Genomic DNA, 21,255 nt, shown 5'->3' on the forward strand with positions numbered 1-21,255 from the left:
TTTATGACCTTTTCAGGCATCTCTATTAGAGTACCTTAGTGACATATCAAAGTAATGAACATATTAAAGTTTCTCTGTGTTTTATACAGGAAAGATAGGAGTGTAGGATATGTGCAACCCCATGTACACCTGATGTAGAAGTACAGCATGGAATATAGCCTACAGTTTCCCATAATGGCTTAACTGAGTAACTTGAGTATTATCCATAAAGTCTTGCTAGAATGATCATAATATGATATAAACAAGTCTTGAACAGACAATGAAAAAGCCAATGGCAAAATAGGAGTTCATATTTCAAATTATAATATAATATAATATAGAGAAAAAGAGATGGAGTCTCAAAGTCTTAGGTATATAAGACACTGTATCAGGATCATACTATTTTGTCAGAACATTTCCACAATATATATATATATATATAATATATATATATATATATATATATATTAGAAATAACCAGACAGGACACCAACTAAAACAATTTAGAGAAGCATCTTTAATTGAGTGTCCCGAGTTTGCCCTGGCACATTAGGCTACTTGTTCACTGTACAAACAACTTACAAATAAGACTGAAATCATGAGGCTAACATTTATTTCAATTATAAATTATGTGCTGAAAATGCAATTAACCCTACGGTGGATAAAACAGGCATATTTGTTGCATGTTTATTATATTAGATTGTTGTGTCCAGCTCTTCAGGGTCAGTTTTCCTAGACACATGGTTGATCTTCATTTTCAAGACACTTTTTCTTGGTCTTGGTCATTTTTCAAAGCTGCCATGTTTAGAAGGCTGCAGTGCGGGCACTGGTCAGAAACATTTCATACATTTACAAGTCACATACACACTGAAATACCAGCATAGTTCTTATGCCATATATGTATTCTAATATCTGTAGGATCAGAAGCCTACCACTACATGTGGGGAACTCCCACTTACATTCATATGTGCTTTGCTAATTAGAATGTGCTTATATAGGGTAGGTGTTATTCCTTAATGGCATCCAGAGTAATGCATTTACATTGCAAGTGCTGGAGCATAATATTCTAAATATTTGAAATATCTTAGATTTATATGTAAAGCACAAAGCTACAGGCCTCTTTAAAGTGATTCAGATAGGTTTTACTGATCATGCCCTCTTGTGACTGCTACTATACAAGAGTGACTCACATGGCCTTTCTTTCATATACCCTAGGTGCTATAGTGTCCTAGAGATACATTACGCTGCTATACACACACATACACACATTATCTAAGTCGCTTATCCTCCTGGGTCACTGCTATAATGTATCGTTTTAAAGAACACTACCAGTTATTGTGCACTTTCAACCCAAGATTTCTCCCAGTCACAACTCCTGAGACACCTCAGAAGGACTGGCGTTTTGTGGCTCATGTTTAGGACAAGCAGAATGCTTCTTTAGTTCGTACTCCTCTGCGCTAATTTCCAGCAGTGGGACTTTAATGGTCTGGTGAAACAGGGCATAGTCCACTCTGTAGTGTTTTCGGTTAACTCTCAGCATCTCCTGAAACTGCTGGCCCCAGAGGATTTCGCTGGGGGTGTAGGAGGTGCGTGTCTGGTGGAGAATCCCAGTGCAGTCATCTGTGTAGGTGAACGACACCACTAGCTCAAAGCTGTCTCTCCGCAGATCTTGCAGGCTTGTCTTATACATAGGGCTGCTGGGACCAATTTTATGGACAATGGTGGTTGGCGTGGCCAAAATGACGTGGTTATTTTGGATTTCTAGGTCATGGTAGGATATGTCAACTTTGCCAGTCATGTGTGCTATCTGTCGAACTAGCTGCGCATGCGCAGTCCCCTCTACGATGTGGTTTCGACGGAAGTCGCCCACCCGCCATGACAGGCACAGATGTCCATTGCGCAGGTTAATCACCGCAGTGTTGCTGAATCCCACCGTCTGCGCTCTCTTCCGGGCTGATGCCATCTTGGCTATGACAATCCCGATTATGAAAGTGTCGATGAAGACGCTTATGATGTCCTGGATGGTCACAATGATTATGGCCAGCATGCAGTTCTCGGACATGCCACGTGCACCGTAGCCAATGGTCGTCTGTGTCTCCAGAGAGAAGAGGAAGGCTGCCGTGAAGCTCCGCACCTCATAGACGCACGGCTCGTTCGTTGGATCCTTTACGTCACCATGGGCAAGTGCGATGATCCAGAAGAGGATCCCAAAAAACAGCCAGGACAGGATATAGGAAAGGGCAAAGGTGAGAAACATGACCCTCCAGCGGATCTCTACCAGGGTGGTGAAGATGTCTGTTACATACAGGAGCCATTCTCCAGGAACATGCCGGAAGATCATGTTGCAACTGCCGTCTTTGCGCACGTAGCGTCTCTTCTTGGAGTAGCAGCCATCATCGGTGCAAACGCTGAGGTCATTGTTACAGTGTTGGATGTTGGAGTATTGTGCCGTGCTTGAGTTCATGCTGCTGTCCTGAGATCTGGAAACAAAAACAGACTCATGAGTGCTTCCTATCAGAATCAAGGCCTTAGCATCGACAGGGTAAGATGGTCTTGAGTGACTGGCCCTGCTCATGGAAATCTGTTGGCCTGTATTTTTGAGTTCAGCCTAAAACACCTGGCTTTCATATTCAGATGATCTTGAAGACCTTGATTTGTCAGTTTTTCACAAAAAGGTTGGAACTACTGCTTTAAATGATTCTCAAGTAACACTGTGTAATGCCTGAGATTTGTCTGTTTATCTAGCAAAGCCATGTAGTGCTTCTCAAAGAGCATTAAATTTGCAGAGGATGTTGGTTTTTAACTATGATTAACAACAGATCCATTGATTGTAACCATCCGGAGGAAGGTAATGAGAAACCTCATAAGCAGCACAAAAGACCTGGTATTGCTGTTAATAAGTCAAACATTTGATTGTAATAAAAAAATGTGCGATGATTTCCATGTTCACAAAGAACATTATTACAACATATACAATCATAACTTCCCAGTACAGATAGTGCAATAGTGCTCCACTATTTGCTTCATTAGTGATGGTGGATATTATGAGTTAATAACATCCATTGACCACCAAAATCATAAATTATTTGGAAGGCATTCTGTTTACAGAAGAAAGGGAAATCCTGTTTGAAAGGAAAAAACATGTTCTGATGTGTTGTGAACGTGTTGTAAAGCATATTTCAATAAGTGTGGCAGGAGTGAATGAGGATAAGATGAATGGGGAAACTGAAACTGTCAGTTTTGATTTTATAAGGAATTACTAGTTCATTAATTTAATATATAGTATACAGTAATTCTATAGTTATAACATAATAATAATATAGTAATACAAATAATATTAGCACTATATACTACTACTATATAAGTATTAAAACAATGTATATTATTATTATGTATTAGCAGTTTCATTAGTATTTTTCATGATTTGACAACCTTCCTGGCTGTTCTTTAGAGTGAGTCTTTAACACAATTCTGGTACTCTGGTACTTTAATGAACAACGCCTAAATATGGCAACAGTAAAAACTAAGCTATTTAGTAAACAGAGGCATATTTTGTGTGTTGGTCATCAGTGTTGCGGAGAGTGACGGTGGCGTGGGCGGAGCTGCCTGGGTGGAGGTGGAAGAAGGGTTGTGGTCAGGGAGGCTGGTTGTTCCAGGGTGGTGATTTAACACCAGGGCAGCTGGAAACAGACTTTCAGCAGGCCACCAATGAAAGTGGGTAGAATGAGCAATGGCTCAGGGACTTCCCCCAACGTTGTCCAAAAAAGACACTGTGACCCTCACTCTGAGTGGAAGTGGCTACTTCATACTAATATGCTTCCCAATTTGAAATAATTTATGATTGGTGAACAACCATATGCAAATCCCTGAACACTCCCTAGTCAAATTACGTTTGGTTTGTTATGCTGGGAAGACTTAACAGTGATATGCATATATTGACCATGTATTCTTATGTCTTTTTTCTTTTCTTTCTCTGTTCTTGCAATGAATCACTGTTTTACAAATATGTACATGCGTGCTGCATTGGACCCAAAAAATACTGGAGGAGAATTAGTGTAGAAGCGTCTGTGATTTTATCATTTTGTTTAGAGGCCTGAGGGTGGTTGTTAACCGAATAACATTGGAGTGGCATTGTCCACTCCCAGTGCTGGAGCAGTGATGAAGTGCCCAGATTCCTTTCTCAGACATGGCCACACTCTGATTCAGCTCACAAAGAGTTTGGTAATTACCACAAGAAGTGAATCAATGGTTCTCAGACCAGCTAGACTGTGTCCTAGACCAGGGAAAATCCTAAACTGTGTGGAGGGTACTTCAAGACTGGCACTGGGGGGACACTGCATAGAAGGATATCAGAAGGGAATGCGGAAGATCCGAGATGAGAGCTTGTGATGGATCATAACTCTACTATTTAGGCAACTAATGTGTTAAACCAATGCTAAATACATTTTTCTGTAATTCTTGTAATCCAGAAAGAGCCCAGTTTGGATGGGATAAACATGGGGTCCGGGGGTAATTTCCTTATTTATAGGCGCTTATTTCCAATTAAATCGGCTGTTAAATATGCTGTCTTTTTTAATTCACTGAATTCAGAAGTGGTTTGATCATTTGAGTTCTGTCTGGACACACATCTCTGTGATTTCTTAGGTGGATGTTGCCGTGTGTTGAGAAAAAAGCTCATATTCACCAAATATTTATTATACCATTGCTGCACATTTAGTCTCCTCTATTAATTTCCTCCTGAATCACAAAACATCTCAATGATGTGGTCTGAGCGATAGATCTTTCTCCATCCTAGCTATGCTGTCAATCAGATCATACAGGCTGATTAAAAGGGAGATTACCATGGCAGCTACAGGGTGTAAAGCAGTCCTATACATTCGCATCATCTTTTCGTTTGATCGTATGACCTTAATGACACAAATATTTGGACTCAATGTGTGAAAATTTCGTTACAGATGTCCCCTCTGGCAAAGTCATCAATTCCGAGTGGGACTCTAATCTAGGGACTCTAACAGGCCTCAAGATTGAAGTCACTCAAATGTTGACCGGCTTCTGTGTTCTGGCAGAGCTTTAGCAATGTTGACACCCATTCAGAGATTACTCTGTACTGTAAACGAACACGTTTTGTGTTCTGAAGTTACAGCATATGATATAATTGACATCTACCTGTACTATTGTGCAGTTGCAGCATCACTGGCAGTGCAATTACTTTGCAATGTGGACTTTTCCCCCTGGAACAGAGTGTTGTTTATGCTTCATTTCACTCATGGACACACACATCTACCCAACCACACGTACCCACACTCACACACGTACACACTCGTTCACATGCACAAGTGAGAACCACAGAGTCACGTTTTTATAGGTTATGACAAAGCGGTTTAGGGTTTGTTCAGGGTTTACACAAATAAGAACACACATACTTGCACATGTTCTCAGCCACAAACCGAAACAGAGCTAATCTTTGTCACTGTCACATCTGAGTGAAGGTTCACCACCTACCGGTATGGGTGACCTACAGTGTTTAGAGAATGAGTTCATAACATACATACATACAGACATGCATACATACATGTTTTCCACATTGATTTTTATAGGGGCTTAGTGAACTCAAGCACCCTTACAACTAGAGCTTTAATCGGGCCTGAAACTTTGGTCCGAACCCCAATACAGCCAAAGAACTTTCTCTTCGATCCAAACTCAACCCACATCATCAAATTTTTAGGCTGAAACTGACCAGAGCGCACAAAAAGACCCGTCCTGACTCACATCGTGTCAGGTTCGGACAAATACTTCAAGCTCCACGTACTAATACTGTATATGTACATCATTCACTTACTTCTGTGCTGTAGTTTGAATTATGGGCAACCGTTCTTGCGAGTGCATTTACAGCTGGCCTTGACGCAGGACCCATCGCGCTGTTCAATGAATGAAACCAAGCCACAACCCCAAAAACACTACGCCCGCACAGATAAAGTTTTATTTCCATTTCCTCTCCCAAAGCAGTGCCTGTAAGTGACAGATAAATGAGCGGCCCTAGCTCGCTGCTGGCCAGCGCTCTAACTCTGCGGCTGTGTTGAGATGCAGGCATGCTCCCTCTGAGTGTGTTGTTGTCAGTGGACCACATGGCCTTTCACTCACCCGGCCCTGGCTTGCCCATTTTCCGCCTGCTTTTCCTACTTTTACCGTTAAAGGAAATAATTAAGCGAAATCGTCTGCTACGTATCAAAAAGCGGACTGGCCGATCAGTGGAATTCTCCAGTCTGTGTTCTCTGCCTCTTCTCTCTCTCTCTCTCCATGGCAACATCGCCTGTAAATGGACAAGCATTGTGTCTTTTCTTCTCTTTTGGTTGACCATGAAAAGCTTGGATACTTTGAAAAGTAGACAAATGGAGCAGAGAGAAAGAGTGTGTATCCTTGTGTATGCGTGTGTGTCTGTTCTGTGGTGTGCGTGTGTGTGTCGGTGGCGGTGGTTTGGGGGGGGGGCATTGATGGAGAGAATTCATTCCATAGTTTTTCCACAGTGGGTTTTGTCATAATTTTATTCACGTGTTCTTTCATATTCCTGTCTGTCATTTGCTCGACTGGTAATCTTTGCTCACTTCCTAGGTCTATTTTTGGATGTCAATCTGGGAATGTTTACCGTTTGTAATTCTCTATTTTTTTTCCATACTTTCCTCTTTGCTTAGTGTCAATACAGTTTATCATAATAGATTAGTTGCCTGGAGATTTTCTCGCAACAAGACGGATCTCGCCAGTTTACAGCATTCTCAGCAACTGCATGGCATCGGATGGTGGGCCTGCTCAGAGGAATGTAGTATCTTTTGTTTTGTTTATCTAATTTTTGTACACAGTTAAGAATTTGTAGGTTTTCTGTGCTCTTCCATGCTATTTGACCAGGAATGATCATCACTTCACATTTCTTTGCTGTGTCTTATTCATACTAAGTGTGTGCATTTGAACTAATTTTGATATCTGAGTATCCATAAGACTTAATCAACACATATCCGGTTAACGGCAAGGAAGGAAAAAGCAACAACAAAGTGGTGACAAAATCAGATTTTGGCGAAAATTTGGCTTTAGTTTTTAGACAATAGCACTAGAGGTCAACATTTGAAACTACCCATATTATTCAGTAATAGCAGAGAGAAATATGAAGTAGCTTCTGTATCTGATTAAGGACAGACGCTGCCTCTTTAGATAGGCTAATGAACAACACTAATGGAGACAAAGCTGGTTGTTCATGGAGACTCTTTATCTCCTACATGAGCTCTTTTCTCCTCAATGGTCGATGTGCCATATTACTTTGTCAGTGAAATGTACTTTCATTGTTTCTGGATCTACCTAACATTAGCTAGAGTAGTTAGCCTAGCTAGCGAAAAAGCCACACCAGAGCACCAGCCGCACTCTCTGAGCATCTCTGCCTTCTCAGTCATGTTTTCCAGCACCTGTCCACATCCCCAATTCATATGTCACCGTATCCGTTCTCCATATTTGTAATGTTATCGAAAAAGAAAAATGCTTGAGCGTCTGTTGCATTTCTGTAGTTCTCACAACTGTTTATCTAAGCTTCTTTAACATGGGACATACTCCAATCACTGTCACTGTCGGTGCACAATCACTGGACAAATACCTAAATATTTAACACAGAATTCTGTGTATAAGTTTGTAGGTCAGTGACAAGACATGCATTTTTTGTGGTCAAGCCCATTAATAATTTAATAACTATGTGACATGTGTCATGTTTTTTCTACAGTACCTCCTTTGTATGAATGCATTTTCACTGAATCATATTAAAATTCATCTCCCAAAACCTAAAAATGTCATATAGTGTGACTGTCCAAGCATATATGCAGATTAAGTAAATTATTAAAAAGCCTCAATCAATCAATCAATCAATCAATCAATCAATCAATCAATCAGTCAAATAGTTTGGCATAATTTTATGTTTGAAACCTTAAAATCACAATTTGTTGCACCATAAAAACAACTTTTAAAGTATTCGAATAATTGGAAAATGTTTGATAAATTCTCATAAATTGTGATTTCCTCAAATGTCACAGCCAACAACAAAGGACTTTTATTCTGATATGCTTTTACGAAAGGTGTGCAGGGTATTGCATCATAAATGCTTTAACACTTTGCAAAGATCATTTTAAAGCCTTTTTTAATCATTGTTACACTATTATACATGTCATGTAACAGTCTTTGAAAGCATCATCTTTAGAGCACCTTATTGATGTCTAATGTAAAACATCTAATCTAATATGAAGCGTTTGCTCTGCTGAGGCAGGTACATGCATGCTTGGCTGTTGTGACCTCCTACTACCCATTTTCTTTGCACTCTGATGGCTTAGCGCTCCTGGGTGAGGCTTAAATGGGCTTCTCCTGGCCGTGTGAAGTGACTGTTGCCTGGGTGGAGTGCAGAGCTCTGTCCCATAGCCAGCGGAGGAAGCGCTGGTCCACTCCAGACACCCGGGGTGAGAGAAGGGGCGAGAAAAGAAAAGATGGAAACTGGAAGCATCTCACCGTGCAATCCACAGGCAAGAGACAGACCAGTCACAGCCAAACCGCTACTAGCGTCCTCAGTGCTAAACGCTAACCCCACCCTGCTGGGCTACAGGCTTCACTTGCTGAAGGGCTGAACTGCGTGAACTGAACATGTGGTCAGATTAAGAGTGCTGATTTAGGAGTAGCTCTTGCCTTTTAATATCCTCATGATTATGAAGATGAGGAGAAGGCATGGCCTGTTCTACTTTAGGACTTCATACATACAAACCTCAGCTTTTTTTTTTCCTGGACACAGGCATGGCTGTGGTTGCCAGATTGTGTGAAGTCTCACGAGACAGGCAGAATGTCATCCTTGCTGAAAGTCATGTGCCTTGGGTGACAGGTTTCCAACATACACAATTGAGGTTGTAATACTGGAACTTTCATGGTGTTGCTTTCTTAGTACAAACTCCACAACAAAGCTCTTTGAGGTTGTGTGTCATTCTGCAGTTGGCTTTATGTCCATATTAGGAGCTCTGGGTCTAAGTTTGTTTTCTGTATGAGAAAAATTTATGGCGTATTTGAAAATCATAAAACAAAATGCTCCAAAGCTGATATGAGCTTGTTGGTTTGCATGGGTTTTGTCGGCGAGATTGCCAGTCTTATGATAAAGGAATAAGCCATGCGAGTCCCTTCCCCATGATAAAATCCAGCAATGACGAGCCTCAAGTGGCTTATGGCTTTTATAAAACAGCAGCCAACATAAAATAAGATAAAGTACACAATTTTTCAGAAAATATTTTTTTTATTGATAATAATTGACATAAACAAGTGTTCTGCCAAGAAATGTAGTTCCTTTAGACTATGGTGTCGTTGCCAAGCAACCATTGACAGCTGAATGAGAAGAACATTTGGTCACCCATCGCCGTACACTGCGGTCATTTCATATTTTTTTTTAACTTTTGTCATATAACAATGAACATATGATAACACAGCACTGTTTAATGCAAAAACTTTTGCTTTATAAGTACTTTTTGGTCACCAAATTACCACCGCGAGTCTTATTTAGCACCAATCCAGTGGCGCCCCTCTTCTCAGGCTGGGGCGCTCCTCTCTCCCTACGCAGTGCACTACTTAGGAATTTAAATACTGGATCCTGCACCCCAACTGTGCATAATATTGGTAAAAAAAATAATCATTTGGGACATTTGCCACATCCATGCTTGATAAATGATGCACAATTTGGCTGTAGAGGCTAGAATTTCTAAACTTCCTCATCTAGCACACTATTTAGGGAGTATGGAGCCGTTTGGGATTCAGCCTGGGTTTGACGCTACTTCTGACTGAAACATGTCAAGGCAAGTCAAAGTTTATTTATGTAACGCTTTTTACAACAGGTGTTGTCAAAAAGCAGCTTTACAGAAAAATCTGGGTCCAAGCCCCCATGAGCGTCGCCAATAGCAACAGTGGCAAGGAAAAACTCCTTATAAGCAAGAGGAAGAAACCTTGAGAGGAACCAAGACTCAAAAGGGGAATCCATCCTCCTCTGGTTGATGCCGAACAGCGTTAATATAAAATATTAAAATACAGAAACAAAACAAAACAGGTGAAGCAATGGTTGTAATGGTTATAATGAAATAAATAATACATGGACATTTGAAGTGTGTAAGGCATTCAAGTGACATTATTTAGACTTCTATACTGCCGTTTTAAAACGAATCATACCGTAAGTACTTTAATTCAAACCTGTGATGTTAATGATGGAGTTGTTTAGCCTGTTGCCTATCTTTTAGCCTGTTAGCTAGCTGACCAGCCTAGTTCCAGTTAAGAAAATAAGTTGTCAGCCCTGCAGTTTAATGAAAAAAGGGTTCTTACTTCATCAGTACACTCAGTGGTCTATACAAGCAGCATTACAGTCAAAGATGATTCCGTTAACAGCACAAGGAGTTTTCATGACGTAGTGCAGTAATACAGAGTTCAGTTGTTGTGAGGCGGTTATAGGTGTGTGTATATCATGTATTTTATAATGGCTTTGAATGCAGGTTGGTCAGTCAGATTTTACCTGAACTATCCGTTATATAATGTCAATTTAAGGTGAGGCAGTATTAGTTGGTCTGCAGCAATATTCGGATTTCGGCACCTTAACAACCTCGGAATTCAGATGTTCCAGCAACGTTTGGAGGAAGAATGTCTGTACAGCAAAATTTATCATCTTTGGAACATTTAAATTACCACAGAGTGCAACAGCTACACTTTCTGAAAACAGTGTTCATTGTTCCTGTAGAGAAAACCAGCTTTCACTCAGAGTTCCTGATATGGGCTTGACGCCAACTGGAGAGCAACCACACAACTTCAGAGGTCTACTCTACTCAAGATCTGAACAAGATTTCTCTAGTGGGCCTAATCTGTTTTTTTTTAGTGGAAGTTTAGCCCTGAAATTGACTCTAATTAATAAAAGGATGAAAAGAAAGCATTTCAGTATTGCTTTTTGTCACACATTTTGCTGACCTGTAACACATCGTCTTTCTGCAAGGGAAGTCCAACACATTTCCTGATGCCACCTTTCATTGCAACCAACTTTCAGTCCATTTTCTTTCATTTCTTTGAATAACAGATAACTACATGACTGAACTCACAGCTAAGTTCATTGTGCGTTTGTTGTAAATCTTATTTTATTACTCTGGATCAATTTTCTTTCTTTCTTTCTTTTCATCTGACCAGCGCCCACAGCAGACTAGATTTATGATTTGAAATTATGGATTTGTAAAACAGATTTAGGGAACTGTGCATATTCCTACAAGAAAGAGCCGTAAAACCGACAAACCAAATTATTTTCATTGCGCTGCCTGATTTAAAGGAGACAGAATGTAAATGTATAGTTACAGAGCTTCTACTCTTGCTGTCCTATAGGTGCCCCCGTGTCCCCAGTGCTCTGGAGCAGGCCACCACATTGCTTCGTTCGCAAACATACCATGAGCACTCTCACTCCTGCCAAGTCGCAACTAATAGAAGCTAATGAAGATGCACATCTCTCTGTGCACAAAGCCTTTTCTGTTACCTACAATGAAAGTTTCTGAAGACATTTACAACGATCCCTTGACACGGCTTAATCAGAGCCAACTCTCTGGTAATTCCTCGCCTTAAAACGCATTAAGTCCTAACATGGTTAAATATGTGGGTCTCATGAGCTCATCAAAGTCTCGTTGGTCCATCAGGATACGACAAGGCTTAAATCAATTTGTTCATTATTTTTAAATACTGCAAAACCATGTTAGACAAAACTAGAAGACGGTAAAATGCAAGCAGTTTGCTGTTCAGTCTGTGAGATGAACAATGCCAGCATTTACAGTGAGTCACATAGGATACTCACTCCAACCCTTCCTTGCTTTGCTACCAAGTAGTTACATGAGTAAGAGATTGTATGGATAAAACCTGAGTAATGCAGGAAGCCCAAAAGTCAAAAGGAATGGTCATTTTGAGAAACACCACGTCCTACTGATGACCTCTGCATGCTTTGAATACACACCGTTCAGCCTTCTGTTTACTCATATCACTGAGAAGACTTCAGAAAGAGAAAGTGGAGACCTGCTTCTGCATAGTCCACACTTCACATAACACAAGAGGGCACAGTTTATACTTAGCAACCTTTCCAACTGTGCATGTTTGTTCTGCTCACAGATACACTGTAAATAACACCCAAGTGATTGTTGCAAGTGTGTATATATGCAGAAAGATAAGACTAAGAGCAGCTATTTTTAGTATTTTATATGTGAACACTGCTGACAACAACAATATTTCAGAATTCTCAGTGAACATTTAGCCAACCAACTTAATTTTCAAAATATTACCCAAGAGTAAAGAACTGGGGGCAGATTTACTAAAAGAGGTGCTCTTTACCCACACTGTGCTGGTGGAGGTGGCCAATTTAGCAGGTTATCTTCTAAAATTTTCCATGCAAATGAACACAGGCACAACATTGAAATTAGCATATGACCAGCACAACATACCCTCCTGACTCACTAGGGCGCAATAATGATTTCTTTTCTCAAGATTTTGATTTAGTAAGTCGAAAGTTGGAAAGAAATCTGTAATTATTTTGAGTTTCTGTTCATTTTTTGCCTGGAGAGATGAGCTGAACTTCCATGCAATATTATAAAATCCCTCTTCAATTTCACTGTGTGCATCTGTTTGTTTGGGAACTGTATGATTTCGAACTTGTGGTTAGCTATGTGCAGTCCATCAAAGGCTGTGAAATGAGTCGCTTTATTAATACAGAAATTATATAATTTAGAAAAAGAAAACTCCTGAATCTTTATTCAGATAAAACCTGCTTTTAAGACACTGTAATGAGTGTTGTAAAACACAGCCAAAGTATAACAAAACAGCAGTTTAAAACATTGTTGTATTAAAACGAATTGGTCCTAGGATTCATATTTAGAGTAATGTGAGATGGCAGACATTTAAAATAGTTCAAATAGTTTAAATACTGTTAATACAAAGTGGTTGAAAAAGACAGGCATTAAACAGCACACAGTTAGTTTTTAATATCAGCCTCGGTCAATCAGTGTAGGTGCTTTATTATAATAATACCCTCCCAGTATTTTGCACTTTGAGAAGGATATCCTATAGATGCATATGCAATAAGACAAAAGTGCATAAGAGCTGTGACTGCTTCTTTGATCTAGGCTGCTAAAGAGCCATTGCACCTAGTACATCATCACAGTGACTTTTTTAATGCCAAAATAGGGTTTGCAATGGCAAAAAATGTTCTGCCATATGGTACAGTTGCATAAAGTCAAAGTTAGCTTAGCTTAACTTTGACAGACATTTTGCTAGAAAATTCCAGCTTCATAAAACCTAATTTACCTGTAGCTTACATAAATGAAGCATGTATCAAATAGGGACATGCGCTAATTTTGATATTCGAGTATGCGTAAGAGTTAATGAATGGAAATGTGGTTAACTGTAAGAAAGGGAAACAAAAATGGAGTATAGCGCTGTAGGCTTACTTTTTAGATGAGGTTAAAATTTGAAAACTTATTTGATTTTTCAAAAATAGCTGAAAGAAATCGGCAGGTTTTTACGTTGGATGCGTCACAGGAGCTACATCTTCAGAGGAGCTAATGAGCTAACGCTAACCAGTACAATATTGGCTGCTGATGAGGACTCGTCATATGTACATGGTCTTCCTTCTCAGTGGATGATCTTCCAACATGTTACTCAATCAGAGAGATATATTTTCATTCTTTTTTGAGTATTTTTGGTACATAGTAGATAGCCTCTTGGCAAAAAGTTTGTGCCAGAGCTGGCCACGCTATCTCTGCCTTCTCAGACACTTCCTAAACAATGCCTTGTTGGTATTGCACCCATGTTAAGGCACTCGTGTTTTGTAGTAGCAAACTATAATAAACTTGCTTTCAAAACTGTCACATTGTACAGTCATGTTAAAACATTAACCTGTCAGCCTGTATATTATATGTAGTTAGGGTATAACTGAAGTTTGGGGGGGAAGAAAATGGCTGAAACCCCTCCTTCTCCCAATCTAACACAATATAAATTCACGCCCTCACCTTCTGTTCCAGTGACGAAGTGTTCGCAATCCCCACCACCACCCCATCTCCTCTCTGTTCCTCAGTTCTCTCCCCTCCCTCAATCAGTCTTCCCTCACACTACCACCACATGCTGAAGGGATGGTCTGAACTCACAAAGAAAATTAACATTAGCTTATATATTATGTATAATTTGTCTTCCCATGATGAAATGTAACAAATACTCAAAGAGTGACTTCAGTATTTGATGTGTATTAGGCCAAAACAGCGACTGTGTAATGTTGTGTATCAGAACAGTGTGTTTCATCAACCTGGAACTCACTGTGTACAAAACAGCATATTAGCGCGAGTATCAGCACAGACGTCAACACTGCCACAAAAGCGAGTGTCACATATAGACATGGTCAAAGAGTATAACAATACATACTCTGTCTGCCTTTCTTTTCTCTCCACCTTTCTCTTGTTGTCTTTCCAGCACAAATTTATACTCACGCTACACGTTGTCATGTAAGGATAGTGTTTCAGGAAGATAACTTCTTAGTCACAACCACATGGTCCACCCACTCCTTTCCTCATATAGTAGTTTTCAGTTTCAGGGCTCGTTGGTGGTTCCACACTCAGAAAAAAGGTACGGAACTGTCATTGGGGCAGTGCCCCTCTTGTCACTGGGGGGGACCCTCAAGGGTGCAGCTCAGTACCTTTAGTCAAGGAACATAATTGTACCATAATCCACTGAAATCATATTTTCTAAGTTGTGTTGACTCCACACACCCCGTCTCGTCTCCAGACTTTTTTTGTTTTATTGCTCTGTTTTAAAACATTTGGTTATGAAAAGGTACAAATATACTTTTTACCTGGGAAAATGTATTTAAGGTTCACAATTGGACCTTAAAACCCCTGTTGTACCTTTGAGGGAACATTTACATGGTTTGTACCTTGATGAACAAAAAACGTACCTGCACAGAACCTGTATTTCTAACAGTGTACGCCCTGCTGCTAATGGGGAACTGGACGGGGACATGGCCTTTAGCTCCTTGTCATCTAAGTCATGTGGCAGCATTCTGAGCTCCATTGCCAATGTTATGTTTCCTGTACTGCTTCAGGCCCTTACAAGTCCATTACATGCCCACTTTAAGCAAATAACATTCTTCCAGCCATTCAGGGTTCACTGGGACGAGACCATCCCGTGTGGAGATCAGGTCATTTTTTTTTTCTGTTTTGCCTTAGGTCTTTATTCACCCATTCTGACCTTCACTGTTTCTGTGCACTAGAAGTCTAGTGTATATTATTTAGCTAAAGTTTCACCAACTCCATTAAGGGATCCTACGGACTGGAACGGAAGAGCTAAGTTTAGCAAAGTTGAAGGTTGTGTAACCATGGCTTGGAGGAGACTGTAAGGGACTGAGTTGTGCGTGAGGTAAAGCGCACATACCTCTTGGTCAGTGCTCCTGCCTCTGCTAGAGGCTAAAATGCTGATGTCCATTACGGGTCCCTCTACAATTACCAACATACTTGATGTTGGCAGTGAAAAAAAGAGCAATAGGAATAAAAGAGATTGTGTTTGACACCTGCTCTCACACAGTGTTTGTTGGAAATATGAAAATCTCATGAATGGTACCAGAAAGAATGTTGGTAATGCAAACAATTATGAATGCCAACCCCACCCCAGCTCTTACCGTAACAATTCAGAACTTATTGGGGTTTTTCTGTGAGCTGGTTTGTGGCATTTTTAGGAATTTGAAATCGTGAGATTTTATGAAACTATGAACTTTCTACGTCTGTCAAAAAGTTTGAGGGGCTCGAATGACAAAAAAAGAAGTGTTTACCAAAAGACTCTTTACCTCCTTAAAGTGCAGACTGATTATTCAGATATGTAGTTGCGAATGAGGGACCATCTGGTTTCAGTTAAATTTATAATTTTACATAGTTTCCATTGTCATTTCCTCCATCTATGTTAATAGTAATAGTAATCCAGCCTTTGATCTTCACAGTTTCCTGTTCATCTTAAGTTTATCAGACTCAGCGGGCCTCACCCCCAACCTCTCACTTTTTAAGAATCTAATCTTGATCTGATATCCATGACAGCCATCTGTTGTCAGCAGATTGCACTTGTCGGGCTGTATGATTCGGTTCCTGTGATCACATGCCTCAGATTACAGCCTATTCCAATGTCATTCACGTTCAAGGGGCTCTTGCATAAAGCATCTCCTCCCTCACTGGCTCAAGTGTCCCTCTTACCCGGTTCCAGCCCTTCCTTCTGTTGGCCCTCCGACCCACCCAGCGGGTGCTTTATCTCCACACACCCACACACCACATTTGATCCCTGCCTGACTCCAACAGGAAAAGGGGAACCGCAGGCGCACAGAATGGAGAAAGGGTGTCGGAAGCCAGGCCCGAGAGTCCTAACCACACCTCGCATTTTCTGCCCTAGTGCCACACACCCACAATCCACAGCTTAATATGGTCATGGTTCTAGATTGTTTGGCCAAATTTGATGCTTGGGACAGTTTCATTGCTCGGCTGATTTGTCTCAATTCATGTCCTCGCAATGTCCCTCAAATAAATGGTTCTGTTTTCATAGACTTAAAAGCACAAACTGTGTCTGGACTCCTGAGATACCTGAGATCCTAATCAGCTAAGAGGATTAGAAGTGTCTTACCTGCTCTGTCCCTCTTCCCTGCTGAGTTTGTGTGGAGTGAGGACGTGAAAGCAGGACACTCGAGCTTAACTGGCAGCAGAGGCCGGATTGGGCAAGAGTGTGCGAGAGTACCAACCCACCTGTACCTTTACTGAGAAACACACTCGCATATTCCCAGGGGGTGAAAGTTGTGTGTGTGCATGTGGGTGGGTGTGAACTTTGTTTTAATCTCTTTGCTGGGATAAATACTGCTATGCCTACACTTAATCACAATGATACAAACATGTGATTCTAACATTGTGATGTTAGGACATATTCCTATCCACTCCAGTAAAGAAACGTTCAGTATTTACATTCAGTCATAGAGGTTGAACTAAGGTGAAGCAGTGTTCACTAATATACAGTTTACAGTGCCCCCATAAAGACAGTAATACAAATGTGTTTGTATTAGCGCTTGCTCTGCTGAGTTAGAGTTCCAACCCTGTGCTTAGAAACCAGCACAAAACACAGCATGTGCATGTGACCGCATGCACCTGCACGTTAATTTCTAGGATTACACTTGACCCTCCATGAGACAATGGCTTATTCTTACACAATAACCAAGGCTACTCAAAGTTTTTAGCTAGAAAACAATGAAATGCTTAAGTTACATGTGTCAAAACACAGTAATGATCATATTACATGCAGTCAGTTGACTGTAGAATGTAAAATGGAAGCATTACCCATAAATAAGATAAAAAGGCCAGCTGATTGCTAGTTAGTAAGGTACAACAACCATTTCACACCCTCTGTGTTTGTGTCCTACACGAACCACGCAAACATAACTCGGTAAGGTGAACAAGTTCCTCCTCTGTGAAAACTACCTCCCGTTTTGCACTTGAAAGCAGCATTATCTAAATCAGTTTGGCAATGTTCCTCAAAGGCTTTGGAAATGGAAAACAAAATAAGAAAAGCTGGCAGGACGTCCAGGAAGCGTAGTTGAATTTACAAAGCTGCAAAACAGAGCTTCACTTTAACCACACTAGTACCAAAGCAGTCTGACAATGAAGATTGTGTTTGAGTTGACAAAAAAGTCTGGAATCTCTATTCTTTATGTCCCAGGTTCAGAGCTACCTGAGAGCTTGTATCTGCCCCTCTCATCTGGACCAGTTCGTCCGTTCTTTGTATGAAACGGGCTCTCACTCAGATTTCAGACGTTAGAGCATGTTGTCTCCTTATCTGCCTGGAAGGTTAGCTTTACTCATAAACAGTAGTGGGATGGATTGTTTCTGCTTTTCTGCTTGGAGGAAAAAGGAGATACTTGGCTACTGGACCTGGTGCGTCCTGGTACAAGTGAAAATGACCCTTGAATGTCAGTGCATTTTCTCGTAGTGGTATGTGTAACATGCTCGGGCAATTGTTGCCTGGTAGCAAATGTCCATTACTGATTACTGATAGCAAATGCTGATTACTGAATACCCAAAGATTACAGTTCCATCAGTATATTGTGACAGTGCTTAGATGAGAAGTTCTACAACCTGAATCTGTTCTTGTTGTGAATCAACCAACTAAGAGAGAGAAACATTTTTAAAGAAAAGATACACTGCACTGAAGTAGCACTGTTTATTTATGACCTTGACCAGGGCCAGTCTTTGCCTTAGGCAAAGGTAGGCAGCCACCTAGGGCCTCATGAGCCAAGGGCCCCATGAAAATACAAATGAGATGCTATATGGGTTCTTGTTAAATAACCTATTCCAAAATATGTACACATCTTAAAAACAGCTGTTCTGTGTGATTCTAGCGATTATTTTCAGTACTGGCAGTGTACCCCCCCGGTCATGGTTATAATGGACTATTCCATGTTGTTATGTAATGACTCTACTGTGTAAAGACAAGCTGGTGTGAAGCAGGCAATTAGGCAATAATCTACATTTTGAGAGGAGATTTTTCGGTGTGTTTTTCCAGGTGTTGAGAGAGTCAGTGAAATAAAGTTATCCAAGCAGAGAAACACAAAAATGTAGAGGAAAGCAAAAAGTTTGTCACTTTAGTCTCAAAGCTAATTATGTTTTTTCAGTCAGGACAGAGCCCTGCACAGGCTCAGTAGACTATACATAATGCTATTGTTATTGTCAGTATAGATAGCTCCAGTGTTGGGGTAATTACTCAAAATAATCAACCACAAGTTACTAATTACTTCTGCCAAGCTGTAATGGGATTATGTTACTTATTACCTTATGGAAAACATAATCTCACTACTCCTTACTTTATTTCTACATTGCTCTGTATCAAATTATCTTACTATATTGACATGTAATTTTGTTTGTTTCAAGCATATTTCTTAAAATAAGACAAATTATCTGCCAGTATAGTGACATAATTACCTAGGTAAAAATAGTCTAGGAATATGCTAAATAATCTAATAATATTCTTACAGCAATCCTAAAATAAGAATTATTGGATATATTGACTAGATTGACTAGACATTATTGCAGCGTAGTTGGCTGTGCAACTCGGGAGCCCCGAATCTCAACTAATTTAAAAATGTATACCTGCTGGGCCCCATTTCTTTTCTTTTACCTAGAGCCACAGAATCTCTAAATCTGCTCCTGACCTTGACAACCTTGACAATTGTGACCTTGATAACTGGCAAATCCACTCGTTGCTTGTAAGTTAAGGTTTGTTGGATCTCAAAATGACTAGCTTAGCGGCTGCTGGTTACTGTGATAATTATAGGTGGGTCAACCATGGAAAGGCAGACTGAACAAATGTAAGATTAGCTAGACTAGCAGCACTAATAGCAACATTTCTGAATAAAAAGTGTCAACACAAAACATTTACATTAAGTTGCCATAGCAGAAATGAGAGCCTGCTATCAAAGTAGCTAGCTAAAATAGCTAACTACAGTCATTAGCTAGAAGAACAAAACCACTGGCTAACAAGAGTTAGCAAGTTAGCTATCAGTAAATGTAACTTATTCAACTGAATTACTTGAAATTTACTTAGAAATGATTCGCCAAGTGGTTCCACAAAACGGTTATGTAGCTAAGTTGAGTAGCTTCTTAGACACATCAGTGAGTAATCTGTACACGATGAAATCACACAAAAGTGATTTGAGTGAAAAGTGGTGATTTATTTGCATCATTGAATGTTATACTATAAGAATAAGCAGAGCTCAAAATGGGTTTCACTTTAATGCTTAAATGAAAAATTATTTATTATTTGTTGATGTGACCTGTCCAGGGTGTTTCCTGCCTTCCGCCCAATGACAGCTGGGATAGGCTCCAGCACCCCACCGCGACCCAGAACGATAAGCGGTTTAGATGATGTATGTATGTATTTGTTGATGTTGATATTGTAGTTATTAGTATCATTGTTGCTCTTGTTTTACTATTACTATAATTTCTTTATGAATCCTGAAATACCACAAGATAATGGAAAAAAAAAACCTCTAATAAAACAGTTATTGTTTGAGCATGACTGACATTCGACAGCAAAGAACCACCAAACTGACATGAAAAAAGGCTATAAATTGTTATTTTTGCATGACATGCAGGCAGATTAGCTTGCTCTCTTTAGATATGCTGCTATCACATGCTATTGCTGACAAAACATGTTTCCCTATCAGATTGTTAAAGATTTTATTGAATATTCATTGCAGCCCTAGAACTAATACAAGTTCACAGTTCAATTAAAGTTAGATATACATCGTGAAAGTTGTTACTGTGATGTCTAGCTGGTATTTAACTCTGCTCACATGGTCTTTTATGGCCTACAATACTAGGCGGTTAACCAAAGATCAGGAAAAAATGCACAACACATGTAACGTATGCTGGATGGTAGGACAACACTCAGTGTAAGTAAAATGAGGAGAAAAGACTATTCAATATGCAGATGTATAAGTTGTTGGTTTTTTTAAGATTGTGTTGACCAAACTCTGGTTAAGTGAACCTAACAATTTTTTATTATTATTATTAAAACAACAATACTGACTCTCAGTACTCACTACTCACTCATTTACATTTCAAAACTAATAACAAATAAAAGTGTGATTTCAGTCATTTGAGTGTACTGAAATTCAACTTTTATTAAGGTGAACAAACACATGACTTTAACCTTAGTGATCTTTTTTTTTCTACTTTTTTAATCTGAAACCAACTACTGAAATTTGGAGAAAAATGTTTTCTTGTGGACTGATCTGGAGCGAAAACTAAGTAAATTGTCTATACTCACTCTATTTTTGGCTATAGACATGAAAGTATATGACAGTAATTTTGGAACAGCAACAAAGTAATGAGGCTCGCTCACCTTATTTCATTATACGCTCTGAAAGTTAGAATTACAGTTATAGACAGACTGGTGCACATGCTTTCAATGAGGCCTGGCCATATTGGATTTGGTTTAAGTGACATGTCTTGGGCTTTGTTTTGCCTTGGCACTCCAGGGCTCACCGTCCCTCTGTTGGTGCAGCAGCATCTTTCAGGATCACAGAGCACTGGGTCCCGTGCTGTAATCCAATCAGGCCCTTTAATGTGGTTTGGTAATTAGAAAACGTGGCCTGTGTGCCAAAGCTCTCACCCTTTTAACTGCACTTCACTTAAAATCATTTAGGCCCATTACCTG

The 21,255-nt window shown here is 39.9% G+C and overlaps 1 protein-coding gene across 1 annotated transcript; it reads right to left on the bottom strand.

Annotated features, from left to right (window-relative positions):
• Positions 1-500: 500 nt before the first annotated feature.
• Positions 501-16,813, bottom strand: kcnj16 (potassium inwardly rectifying channel subfamily J member 16). Its single transcript, XM_036572010.1, has 2 exons — positions 16,678-16,813; positions 501-2,459 (listed from the first exon to the last, which is right to left on the bottom strand). The coding sequence occupies exon 2, from the start codon at positions 2,441-2,443 to the stop codon at positions 1,346-1,348; it is 1,098 nt and encodes a 365-aa protein (XP_036427903.1). The 5' UTR covers positions 2,444-2,459; positions 16,678-16,813; the 3' UTR covers positions 501-1,345.
• Positions 16,814-21,255: the final 4,442 nt, after the last annotated feature.

This window comes from Colossoma macropomum, unplaced genomic scaffold, assembly GCF_904425465.1.
Source record: "Colossoma macropomum unplaced genomic scaffold, Colossoma_macropomum, whole genome shotgun sequence".
Lineage (NCBI taxonomy): Eukaryota > Metazoa > Chordata > Actinopteri > Characiformes > Serrasalmidae > Colossoma > Colossoma macropomum.

Bases quoted from the DNA above. Each gene is read 5' to 3' on its own strand.
- kcnj16 (XM_036572010.1), bottom strand. From the start codon at position 2,443: ATGAACTCAAGCACGGCACAATACTCCAACATCCAACACTGTAACAAT.